The sequence below is a fragment of the Ctenopharyngodon idella genome, chromosome 13 (genome assembly GCF_019924925.1).
Source record: "Ctenopharyngodon idella isolate HZGC_01 chromosome 13, HZGC01, whole genome shotgun sequence".
Taxonomy (NCBI): Eukaryota; Metazoa; Chordata; class Actinopteri; order Cypriniformes; family Xenocyprididae; genus Ctenopharyngodon; species Ctenopharyngodon idella.
The window spans coordinates 15,242,422-15,254,970 of NC_067232.1; the positions used below are offsets into that span (position 1 = coordinate 15,242,422).

The following is a 12,549-nucleotide window of genomic DNA, read 5'->3' on the forward strand; positions in this document are numbered from 1 at the left end:
CTGTAATAATTAAATATATTAAATTACACAAATATACTTTATGCATTTAATCTCACTTTATTAACCAATGTCTTTGCTGCTAACATGCAATGATCTAATTTAGCCATACTAATAAGCAAAAATGACTTTAGATGGTGTAGATGGTAGACTTTTTGGTGTGAAACGAAAAAGCATTAACCAAAAATATAACTTTTTTTGTTGTTATTAAAAAACAAACAAGCAAGCCCAGCCCAGGTGAGAAAAAGTAACACAAAAGTAATGTATCGCATTACTTTTCATAAAAAGAGAGAGAGAAAAAAAAAAAAAGCAATTGGTTACTTTTTAGGGAGTAATGCAATATTGTAATGCATTACTTTTAAAAGTAACTTTCCCCAACACTGCGTCTGGGTATGCATGTGCATATGGGCCCAGGGCTTACTTGCTATGCCACTGTGCCTGTCCATCAGGGTTGCCAGGTTTTCACAACAAAACCTGCCCAATTGCTACTCATAACTAGCCCAAAACTAGCTCAATTGCATTTCAGGGGGACTCCCATGGCAAAAAAAACGCGTTCTGGGGTGTAAAATCTGTTTTTGGCAGGGTTCCCCTGGTAAAATTCGCATTCCAGGGGCTAAATATCATGTTATTTGGGGTCGCTTCAACCCGCGGCAAAAGTGTAAAAGTAGCCCAATTCCGCGGGAAAACCGCTGACTTGGCAACACTGCTGTCCATACACTTTAAATGCAGTGCTCATCTCTAAATAACTGAGAGCATTACTTGTTTGTGAAAGTCAGAATCTGTACTGCAAAAGTCATTTCCAACAGGAGTAACTGCAAGAGGAAGCTGTCTGAAAGGGGTGTCCAGGTACTAACCCAGATTGTATCCAAAAAAACAAACAAACAAAAAACAAACAAACAAACAAACAAAAAAACATAAAATCACAGCTGCCCAGTTCACTGCAGAATGAAATGGGCACCTCGACTCTTCTGTTTCCACCAAAACTGTTCGTCGGAAGCGCTACAGAGTCAATATTCATGGTCGGGCTGCTATAGCCAAACCTTTGGTCACTCGTGCCAATGCCAAATATCGGTTTCAGTGGTGCCAACAGTGCAAATTTTGGGCTGTGGACAATGAGTCCACCTTCACTCATCCAAAATCCGCTGGAGTTATGGTGTGACACCTGGACTGGACTGTTGCGTGCCCAGAGCGAAGCACGGGGTGTATCAGTGATTGTTTGAGCTGCAATACCATGGCATTGCCTATTGTGCTTGATGAGCCGTCACTGCCAAGGACTACCGAACCATTCTGGAGGACCATGTGCACTTAATGGTTCAAACATTGTACCCTGAAGGGGTGCCGTGTATCAGCATGATAATGCTCTAATACACACAGCAACACTTGTGACAGAATGGTTTGATGAACATGAAGTGAAGTTGAACATCTCTCGTGGTCTGCACAGTCACCAGATCGAATTATTTTGGAGGAGCAAGTCAGAAAACCTTTTCTTCCACCAGCATCACATAATGACCTGGCCACTGTTCTGGAAGAGGAATGACTCAAAATCTCTCTGGCCACTGTGAAGGACTTGGATCTGTTATTCCCAAGATGAATTGATGATTTACTGGCTGCAGTTGGTTTCAGTTTCATTGTCCAACCCCTGTATATATGACATATTGTAATATAATATTAATGTAATATTATATTGACAAAAATTAAGATCATATATTTTTTCTTAAACCTAATCTTCTTGTCCTCTTCCATATATCTTGAATAGAGATTTTCAAAAAAGACAAAAAAACAAATGCTTTTCACCTGTTTTAAGCATTGACATCATTTAGTATTTTTCTATTTATGCTTAAAACATGAAAAAACAAAAAAAAAACAAATGCAGGGTTTTTTTTTTTTCCTCAAGTATGTTAATATCAGAATGTTTAGATATTTTTACTTAAAAACAAGACCAAAATACTGATGACAAACAAAGATTTTTTTGTTTCTGCACTGCCTTGGTAAGTGTGTGTGATCCTTTGTTTACTCCAGCTCCCCATTTGTGCAGGAATATGGATAAAAAAGCGAAGCGAGGGACAGAGAGGAGACTTGCTTCCAGAAGTGGGCGGTAATGGAAACAGCGTTGTTGAATCGTATCGCACTCAGTTTCAATTTCTCCCTCTACGGTGCCGCAAGACAAGAATGAAATGAAATCATGGTAGTGGCGTTCGCCTGTGCTCTCCCTCACCTTTCCTCATCCAGACACTCTGCTGCTGCTCTATTTCTCCAATGAAAAGACCTTTTTTTTCCACGTTCGAAACACAAATCCATCACTTGCAGCTTTGCGCCGTTAAATCAGTAGAATTTGAGGGCTAGTCACCAGGGAGAGCGAAGCGTCTGGGTAGCTCTCCTTCTGAAAGGTTGCATTAAAGCCAGCGTCTGTAGTTGTTGAAATGTTGCCACCGTAACCCGAGGAATTGTGATGAAATAAGCATGAAAGCATGTAGCATCACAGTGAAAGCAAAAACCATGTTGTTACGCTGCTAGTGATGTGTATTGTACGTGTAAGGTGTGCCAGTTTGTTCAGATGATGTTTGCGAGATTCTCAAGAAGGTAAATATCGTTATTCTTCAGACAAACGCTATTGTTCGAGTGCTGAGCACAGAGTTGTGTGTGCTTGCATCATCTGTGGATGTGCCGCAGGAAGGAGATTATTTCATGCTGTGGTTTGCTTTGGTATTTAGGCAGAGAGATAGAAGAGAGAAAGTCATAGAGGGAGTCTGAATTAGTTTGAGAATAAGGCTCACACTGATATAGTCTCAAGGCAGTTTCTAATTAATTTTCTATGCTTCCTCTTTCGTCTGCATTTGTTTTGTTCCTCTTGAAGGCGAGAGGCTTTTGGACTATATTTTTTATGTTTAAATATTATGCACGGGTCTCATACCAAAGAACCAATAGCTATAAAGTAATCTCTTATTGAAGTTGCTGTCTAAACACACTACATTTGGGGTGGTGTGATGTCGTGGTTAAAGATACAGACTGAAAAGGATGTAGGTTCAAGCCCCTAAAAGTTACTCCATGCATGTAGCTACTCTTTTCACAGAAAAGTTCACAGAATATTTTCAGTGTAATTACCTGTGCAGCTGTGTGATGTGAAATAGGAACTTTTAAAAGGTTAGTTCACCCAAAAATGAAAATTCTGTCATTAATTACTCACCCTCATGTCGTTCCACACCCGTAAGACCTTCGTTCATCTTCGGAACACAAATTAAGATATTTTTGATGACGTTTGAGAGCTGTCTGACCCCTCCATAGAGAGCAAGATAATTAACACTTTCAGATGTCAAGAAAGCTACTAAAGACATATTTAAAACAGTTCATGTGACTACAGTGGTTCAACCTTAATGTTATGAAGCGACAAGAATATTTTTGTGCACCAAAAAAACAAAATAACAATAGGGTTAGGGTTAGGTGATGGGTGATTAAAACACTGCTTTATGAAGCTTCAAAGCTTTACGAATCTTTTGTTTCAAATCAGTGGTTCGGAGCGCATATCAAACTGCCAAAGTCACGTGATTTCAGTAAACGAGGCTTCATTACATCATAAGTGTTTCGAAAGATTCGTGAAATCGCCAGAGGTGTAAAGAGTACCTGAAAACCACACTTGAGTAAAAGTACAGATACCTTACATTGAAAATGACTCGACTACAAGTAACCAATTCCAATACGACTTGAGTAAAAGTCCTAAAGTATCCGATTTTAACAGTACTTAAGTATTTTACTCAGGCTGAATGTAGGCTCAGAGATCCACTAGTCCTCAACACCTGAGAGACATGCCAGTGAAAATAAGAAACAATTGATTTGTAAGACGAAAAATCAAGTTTATTTTCTAAAATCAAAATAAAACTGAACACCTCAATATTGCAATAAATCAAGGTCGACACAACAACCTTTTAAACGTCTACAAACTCTCAAGTCTCAATTAAGCAAGTGCACAAAAAGTGCACAAAAAGGTCACAAGTAAACCAATATCCTTCAAAAAGGTCTTGTCAATGTAGCGGATAAATAAAACAATGTGGTAACACTTAATAATAACTCACTCTATGAAGCATTAGTTAAGCATTAGTAAATAGTCAATTCATCATTTATAAAGCATTAATATACATTAGTAAGCAGTTTATAAATACGGCTATAAATGCATTGTTCTTGATTTATAAGCATATCTGTAATGTGTTTAATAATTGTATTTTTATAATTTAGAAATGATAAATTGATCATTAATAATGTATGTATTATATTATGGTAACTTTATTTTAGGGTCTTTTAACTAGTTGCTTAATAGCATGCATATTACTAGAATATTAGCTGCTTATTAGTAATTATTAAACACATATTAATGCCTAATTCTGCATGACCTTATTCTACATTCTTAATCCTACCCAATACCTAAACTTAACAACTACCTTACTAACTATTAATAAGCAGTAAATTAGGAGTTTATTGAGGGAAAAGTCGTAGTTAATAGTGAATACATGTTCCCTATTCTAAAGTGTTACCTATATTGTTTACAAACCAGTTATTTTTAGGAGCTGTCAGTGGTTCATAAGATCATTTGGAAAGTGTAAGTAAATTATTAATAAACTATTTAAATGTTCATTTATGCATCTTATTATTTAGACATATAGTAATACTTAATGTGTTAATAAATGTTTTATTAACACATATTCCTACTGTAATTCATGATTATTCAGATAGTTATAAAACATTTACTAGGTGTCAGTTAACTATTTTTGTGAGATCATCTAAAGTGAGGATTATTTATGCCTCAAAGCTTTTATAAAAGAGATTTAAAGGATACAGAACATAGAAACTTTACAAAGGGTAATTTGATATAAAATTAAAAATAAACCTCTGCAATGTCACAGAAAATAAAAATTCCTGTACAACTCCAGAAAACTAAATGAAACTAAGCCTTTGCAATCTGATATAAAAATACATTTCTGTAAAGTGTAATCATTGCTGAATAAAAATTTACCAGTGCCAACACTGGATTACAGGAGTGCCAAAATACAACAAATAAAGTTTTATAAAACAATAATAATATAATAAAATATTTCACGGTGTCAAAACTACCTCAGTACTAATTTTAAAACATTAGAGAACAGCAGTGCAGAAGATAACTTTTTATCTCCTTTGCAAAGCTTTACGAGGCATTAATAGTCCTCACTTTAGATGAGCTCACAACAATAGTTAACTGACCACTTCTAAATGTTTTATAACTACCTGAATTAATCATGAAATACAGTAGGTTATATGTATTAATAAAGCATTTATTAACGCACTGAGTAACTGTTACTATATGTCTAAATAATATGTATAAATGTATGTTTAAATAGTTTATTAATCATTTACTTACACTTCCTAAATGGTTTTATGAACCGCTGATAACTCCTAAATAACTGGTTTGTAAATAATGTAATACTTATTTTAGAAATGATAAATTGATCATTAATAAAATATGAAAATACAATTATTAAACACAATTTAGATATGCTTATAAATGAAGAACAAAGCATTTATAGGTGTATTTATAAACTGCTTACTAATGTCTATTAATGCTTTATAAATGATGAATTGACTATTTACTAATGCTTAACTAATGCTTCATAGCAAGTGTTATCGTTTGGGTGAGTAAAGGCAAAACGCACATGATATAGTACTGTCAATGCCCTTGATGGCAATATTGCTTCTTTATATCAAAAACAAACTGCTTCAGAAAAGGTTAGGTGCCATGAAAAATGTAATTTGTAATTGCATTACTCATCACAAATGTAGTGGAGTAAAAAGTACATTTACTTGCTCAAAAATGTAGTCAAGTAGAGAGTCAAAGTTGCCAATATCTTTGATACTCAGTACAACTACAAAGTAGCCAAAAAGATACTTAAGTACAGTAAGTAATTACATTTACTCAAATACTTTACACCTCTGGAAATCGCCCATCACTAGATATTGTTAAATAAAGTTATTTTGTTTTTTTGCCGTACAAATAGTATTCTCGTCGCTTCATAACATTAAGGTTGAACCACTGTAGTCACATGAACTTTTTTAAATATGTCTTTAGTAGCTTTCTGGGCACTACTAATTATCTGTCAATGGAGGCATCACTGAGCCATCGGATTTTATCAAAAATATTTTAATTTGTGTTCTGAAGATGAAGGTCTTACGGGTTTGGAACAACATTAGGGAGAGTAATTAATAACAGAATTTTCATTTTTGGGAGTACACTTCAAAGTAACTTTTATATCTATATATATAAAATAATAATAATAAATCATGTTTTGGGGATGAAAGAATGTAGTTGCTGTTCTTCCTGAAGACGATAATGAGGAATCCAGCATGTGGAGCCAATATAATTGTAAAAAAAATCAAAAGAAACGCAAGCCACAGATAACTTAACACGTTGTTACTTTGGTTTATTTAGATGCTGTCACAACAGCCAAGGAGAGCAACACCAGCAGCACTAAAGGTAAAAACAAAAAATTTAACTATTTTTTTGGCCTTTTAGCCACTTGAAAATTTGAGAGAGGACATGACAGAGCAAAGAGGAGGAAATGGGATCCAGATTCAAAGTATGAGCACCACAGCTCAGTTTTCTCAGGTTTATTTATTTATTTATTTTTTTTCAAATTGAAATTACATGTATTACATAATTCCAATATATTACATACAGAATAAAGCAGAGCTGTGTGTGTGCATTTTTTTAGATGTAAATACATTTTTATGACCCTTTATTTTATTTATATAAAAGTTGAGAGAGAAAATACAGGAACCAGGATCAGAACTCGTCACCCAGTAATTTGTGAGCTTGTGCGTTAACCACTAGGTCACGACTCCAATTCAGATGCACGGTTTATTATTTATACAGAAGAAAGAAGAGCATGTTTGGATGCATTTTTTAATTTGAATTTTCAGGTTATGGACCTTTTTGCCACTTTTTATTTATGTGACATTTGAGAGACCCATCAGATAACAGGGAAAACAAGAAGGAACAGGATCGTAAATGTTGCATTTATTCAAATGCTTGCTTTATTATTTATACAAAGTAAAGGAGAGTGTTTTTTGATGTATTTTCAGAAGACGCATACACAGGTGTATGTTATCATCCTGAACTCCGCAGTCTCTCTCTGTGCTCCGTTGAAGCCTCTGTTGCCTCAGGCATAGCCGTTAGCATCCGCTGCATTTATTTCAGCTAGGAGAAGCACAGTAGCCAATGACATGTCACCCAGTGGCATCTAACTTTTAATTCCTCTGCTCAGCTGTGATCTCGAGTCATTCATTCCCTTCTCTCTGCCTTTTCCCCCCCTCTCATTCCCTTGTTTTTTTCTGTTTCTCCCCTTAATATGTCTAGTTGATGTGCAGAACAAGAGCTCACAAGAGCCCGACTCAACTCCACCAGACAGCAGACCAAATTCCGAAGGTAAGAGCAATAAATCAATATAACTGAGAAAACATACTTGCATAGTTCTCATCTTCAATAAATGTCCCAGTCTCGCTCATTGTCCTCCTCATTCAACTAAAAGCTCGCAACTTTTTCTGCCCTTTATGCTTTATCCACAATTCCTTCACTTCCTTTCTCTCTCATTCACTTTCTCTCTCTGCTGATCTGGAACTGCGGAGTGACCCTGATTTTTCAGAGTAAACGTGTTGGCATGCCTCCTTAAATTGAGTTTGATGAATTACCTGCATGCCCACCTCACGGACATTAATAAATCAAATACAAAGCGTGTGTGATCGGAGCGCAGAGATGACGCAGTGCGCGAAAGCTGATAAATCATGTGTGATAAGAGTTTTGCTGTGCTGTCATTTCAGGAACCCTGGGGTCAGCTTCCCTCTTAGGGGCCGCACATACAAACTCCCAGCATGCCATTTATATTCATTCCCTTTGCGTTTGACAGGAAAATGTTTAGTACAGTATCTTTATGTGTGTATCTATACAAACACAGGGATTGTTTGACTGTATTTTAACCAAAAGAAAAATTCTAAGTAATATTGATGCCAACATGAAATTGAAGTCAAAACAGACTGTCCTAACAGCAAGCGAGTTGGTTAAATTAGAGCAAGTGTGCATGAGCAGGGATGTGGCCCACGTGAATTGCGTAAATCTGAGGAAAAAAAATATGATTGAAATCACAAATAGACCTAATAGATTTATTTGCTTCCGACGGAGCCGCGGGACACCCTTAGCACGTTAGCCAGGGTTCAAAGCACCAAATGCGAGTAAAAATAGGCATTAAAACTGTGTTACTCGCCAGTTGCTGAGTAACTTTTTTATGACAATGCATGGTTGTGAGAATGTGAGATGGCTCAAATCGCAAGGGTTGTGATGTAATTATATAAATATATAGTCTGACGCACTGAATGTTTCAGAGTAAAGCCAAAGCACTGTAAAAAATTATTTGTCATCACAACATTTTTTCTTTTGTCAAATCAACTTAGATAATGTAGTTCAGATAACATAATATTTTGAGTTTCTGTTGATTAAAACAATCACCTTCATTGTATTAACTCAAATTTTTAATTTCAATAAACTAAAAATTTTAAGGCAACCAATGTAACTTACTTTTTAAGTTAAACCAACAATTCTTTTTTACAGTGTGTGTTCACTTTCAATTCACAGTAAATTCTACACTGCAAGTGCTGTGCATTTGAGTCGCTTATAATTTGCATTTGGGACAAAAACCATTTGGCGCCAACCATCTTGCGAAATTCGTAATGTCAAACTAAAAAGTCAAAATAAATGCTCAATGGTTTAATGTTTGAAAGCAAAGAAATTAAGACAACTATAAATGTTAATATTGGAATTTTACTGTTGTTCTGTAAATGACAATATAATACCAATTGTTGTTGTTTTTATTAATAATAATAATAATAATAATAATAGTAGTAATAACAATTCTAGTAATTTTATTAAATATATTGATATTATGATTATTAAATGTGTTTTTATTTACAGCACAATAGTTTGTATTATTGCAAAAGTAAGATATTTATTTAATAAATATATATTTTTTTAATTATATTAATGGCATGGGGGGGGGGGGTTTCCTTAATTTTTGTCTTTAACTAATCACATGCGGAACACTAAAAGAGAAAGATCCTAATAAATTGAAAAATATTCATTATGAAAATATTTGAAAGATATAATGTTTATAAGTAAGCAATAAGGTACGAGAGGCTGTGCTGTATCGTGAATAAGTCACGGCTGAAGGGAAGGGCGTTGTTAGGCATGACGCGAAGCAGAGTGAAATGTTGGGTGTAATACCAGTTTTTATCTGACCATTGAATAATTGATCGATTTTATTTTTTTTTAATCTCATCTCTTGCTTTTAATTTGAAATCAATTCGCTTTTAATAAGAAATCAAATACACTGCTGGACAATAAACAACATCTAATATTTGTCCCTATATTTTATGACAATTTTATGATTGATTAATGTACTACAAACACTTGTGCATTAGGTCCTTATGAATTTTATACAATGTAAAAAAAAAAAAAAAAGAAAAAAGAAAAAGAAAAAAAAAAGCAGAATAAGGCAGAACATACAGTACCTATCCAAAGTTTGGAAACATTCAAATTGTACAATTGAAATATGTCTCTTCTGCTCACCAAGGCTGGATTTATTTTATCAAAAAATGCAGTAAAACAGTAATATTGTGAAATAGTATTACAATTTAAAATAGCTTTTTACTATGTGAATATATTGTAAAATGTATAATATATGTGGTCAAAGCTGAATTTTCAGCATCATTACTCCAGTCTTCAGTGTCACATGATACTTCAGAAATCATTCTAGTATGCTGATTTGCTGCTCAAGAAACATTTCTGATTATTATAAATGTTGAAAACAGGTGTGCTGCTTCATATTTTTGTTGAAACCATGATACAATTCAAACATTTGTGGTAAGATTAAAAAGAGAGAAATTAATGCTTTTATTCATCAAGGATGCATTAAATTTATCAAAAGTGACAGTGACAATAAATGCAAATAAATGTTGATTGAACTTTCTATTCATCAAAGAATCCAGAAAAATTATCCACAATAATTTTAAGCAACTGTTTTCAACACAGATAATAATCATACATGTTTCTTGAGCAGCAAATCATATTAGGATGATTTCTGAAGGATCATGTGACACTGAAGACTGGAGTAATGATGCTGAAAATTCAGCTTTGATCACAGGATATAAATTACATTTTAAAGTATATTCACATATAAAACAGTTATTTTAATTTGTAATAATATTTCGCAATATTACTGTTTTTACAGTATTTTTTTGATATTTTGAATAAATTCAACCTTGGCAAGCATAGAGACTTCTTTCAAAAAAATGAAAAAGGTTGTCAATTAGCACTGCATTATTCATATATTTAATATGACACATAATAATCCATATCTTGTTGCATTCGCGTGTTTATTGTCTCCACGTTTCATCAGTCAATGCGTTTCTGCATTTTATTCAGCTGCTGCTAGCTAGAGCGAATAGCTGAATTACTTCTACGAAACCGTTTTGGACTTCTGCGAGAGAGCGCCCTCCGGCTTCCAGTATGAATATAATCATTTTGTGTGTATATTTATGTGTATGTATGTATGTACAAGGTACACAAGGTGAAAAAAGTAAATAGGCTCAACGTTAGTTTCATGTTGACATCAATTCTTTCAATTCTGTAATGTTTAATTCTGCTTATATGTTTTCTTTCTCCAAGACGGCCAAGGCAATGCGAGCACACAGGAATGAGACGACAATCAGCCTCATAGGAATGAGTGCCGGCAAACTGTGTGAGGGCAAACATCACACCAATTTTGTCCCACGCCAGGGAGTCGCCCACAAACACTGGGAAAAGAGTTGACCCCCACTTCATTCACCATCTTTCCTTCTATTCAACCTGTATTTCCTTTCCACTTCCTCATATTGATAATAAATCAAATATATAGCTATATAAAATGGAACAAATGAGAGTTTGAATCAGAGAGAGTGCAGGGATTGTGGAGCTAGAGGAGGGCTGCTATACCTCACTTAACATGCTGCTTTATCAATAGTTGTTGTTTTTTTAAATATGGCATCCTGGTGCTGGATTTGAACTGGTTTAAATTAGATAGATTGGTCAAAACACATCCGAAAACCATCCTGACACTTTTAGTTACATGCTGATTTGTAATACTATAGATGAAGTGCAAAGCCAAGGCTGAATTTTCCTTCCTGCAGAGCACAGCAATGCAAGATTCAGACCAAATATGATCTGGTTTCACAGCGCTGTCCACCAATTAAGATTTCTTTTAGGTGAAAAACACTAAAATGGCTTTAAGTGTGCCGTTTGTGTGTGAGTGAGTGTGTGTATATACTGATGATGTCACTTTAAAGAGGTTTTCGCTTTGTGTTTGAGCTTCAGAACCAAGTCAGGTCAAACGAGGAGAACATCGCTTGATTCTAATCTCCTATCGAGTGGTGACATTCCTCCCTATTGCACGCTATATAGCAGAGGTGTTCGTGTGCTCCTCTGCTTTGAAACGACACGTCGCTCGCAGAGCCGCCCTTTAATCTCTCAAACGAGCATTGATCATGTTTCATCTTCAAAGCTGCTCTGACTACTGCGAATGCCTGTTAAAAAAGGAAAACCTCTGTTGTGTCAGACTGACATGGCCGTTTTTGACGAGTGCGCTAACAAATTAATTCCCTCAAGTGTATCTAGATGCATGCCAGCATTGTTTAAAATGTTTTATTTACAGTCCCTCTCTCTCTCTCTCGGTCTCCTTCCCTGTCACATGCAAAAAACAGATATCAGTTGCAAGCTCTCAGTATTTTTACCAGATTGTCTCTGCATCTCCAAAAATCTGCCTTATTTCATGCGATAGGTAGTACATAATCACAAACTGGTGATGGCAAAAATAAAAAGCAAATAGTAAGCGTGTGGCTTTGAATGAATTAAATGCTACTTAAGATGATGAGTGATGCATTTCTTTTAAACAAAAAAAAAAATGTTTTTCTGTCTTTATGTTTGGGTTTTAATTTGGTTGTTTAGTTTTCTTGGATATGATATTTTTTGGTTGATAATGATTAAAAATGTATTCAAAAGGTTAATTTACTCCTTTAAGTGGTGCCATACTGTATATCAGATGAACTTCTGCCTTCATCCTTTGATGTTTGCTTTGCTATAAAACAACTATGAATAAAGTTATAAAGTTGTTTCCCTGGGCATGATGTCTGTGTGTTTTCTTGACAGAAACCCAATTTTTCCATTGGCTTTAGGATTATTGCAGAAAATAAGGTCTGTGTCTAACAAAAGCTTAAGATTCTTACACGTTTTGTTCATCGTAATAATCACAAATGAACATGACTTTTATAAATTTTGAAGTGCAAATACAATCGGCAGAAGTCAAAAGCTAAATGTAGGCTATAAACGAACTACACAACAGTCACGTGACTTCTTCCGACAACTCTTTCAGTCTTTGTTTAAAAACATTTTCCCTGAAAGTTTGAGTTTTATTAGTTTGCAAGAGCGTGATTATAAACACAATGTGGATGTGA

At 34.8% G+C, this 12,549-nt stretch overlaps 1 protein-coding gene across 2 annotated transcripts in view; it reads left to right on the top strand.

Annotated features, from left to right (window-relative positions):
* macrod2 (mono-ADP ribosylhydrolase 2) overlaps window positions 1-12,217 on the top strand; it is a 576,338-nt gene extending 564,121 nt beyond the window's left edge. For both annotated transcript variants that reach the window (XM_051917527.1, XM_051917528.1), the window contains 3 exons: window positions 6,446-6,490; window positions 7,373-7,441; window positions 10,730-12,217. In XM_051917527.1, coding sequence (XP_051773487.1) covers window positions 6,446-6,490; window positions 7,373-7,441; window positions 10,730-10,761 — 146 coding nt within the window. In that variant the 3' untranslated portion in view covers window positions 10,762-12,217. The remainder of the gene's footprint in view (window positions 1-6,445; window positions 6,491-7,372; window positions 7,442-10,729) is intronic.
* The last annotated feature ends 332 nt before the right edge of the window (window positions 12,218-12,549 follow it).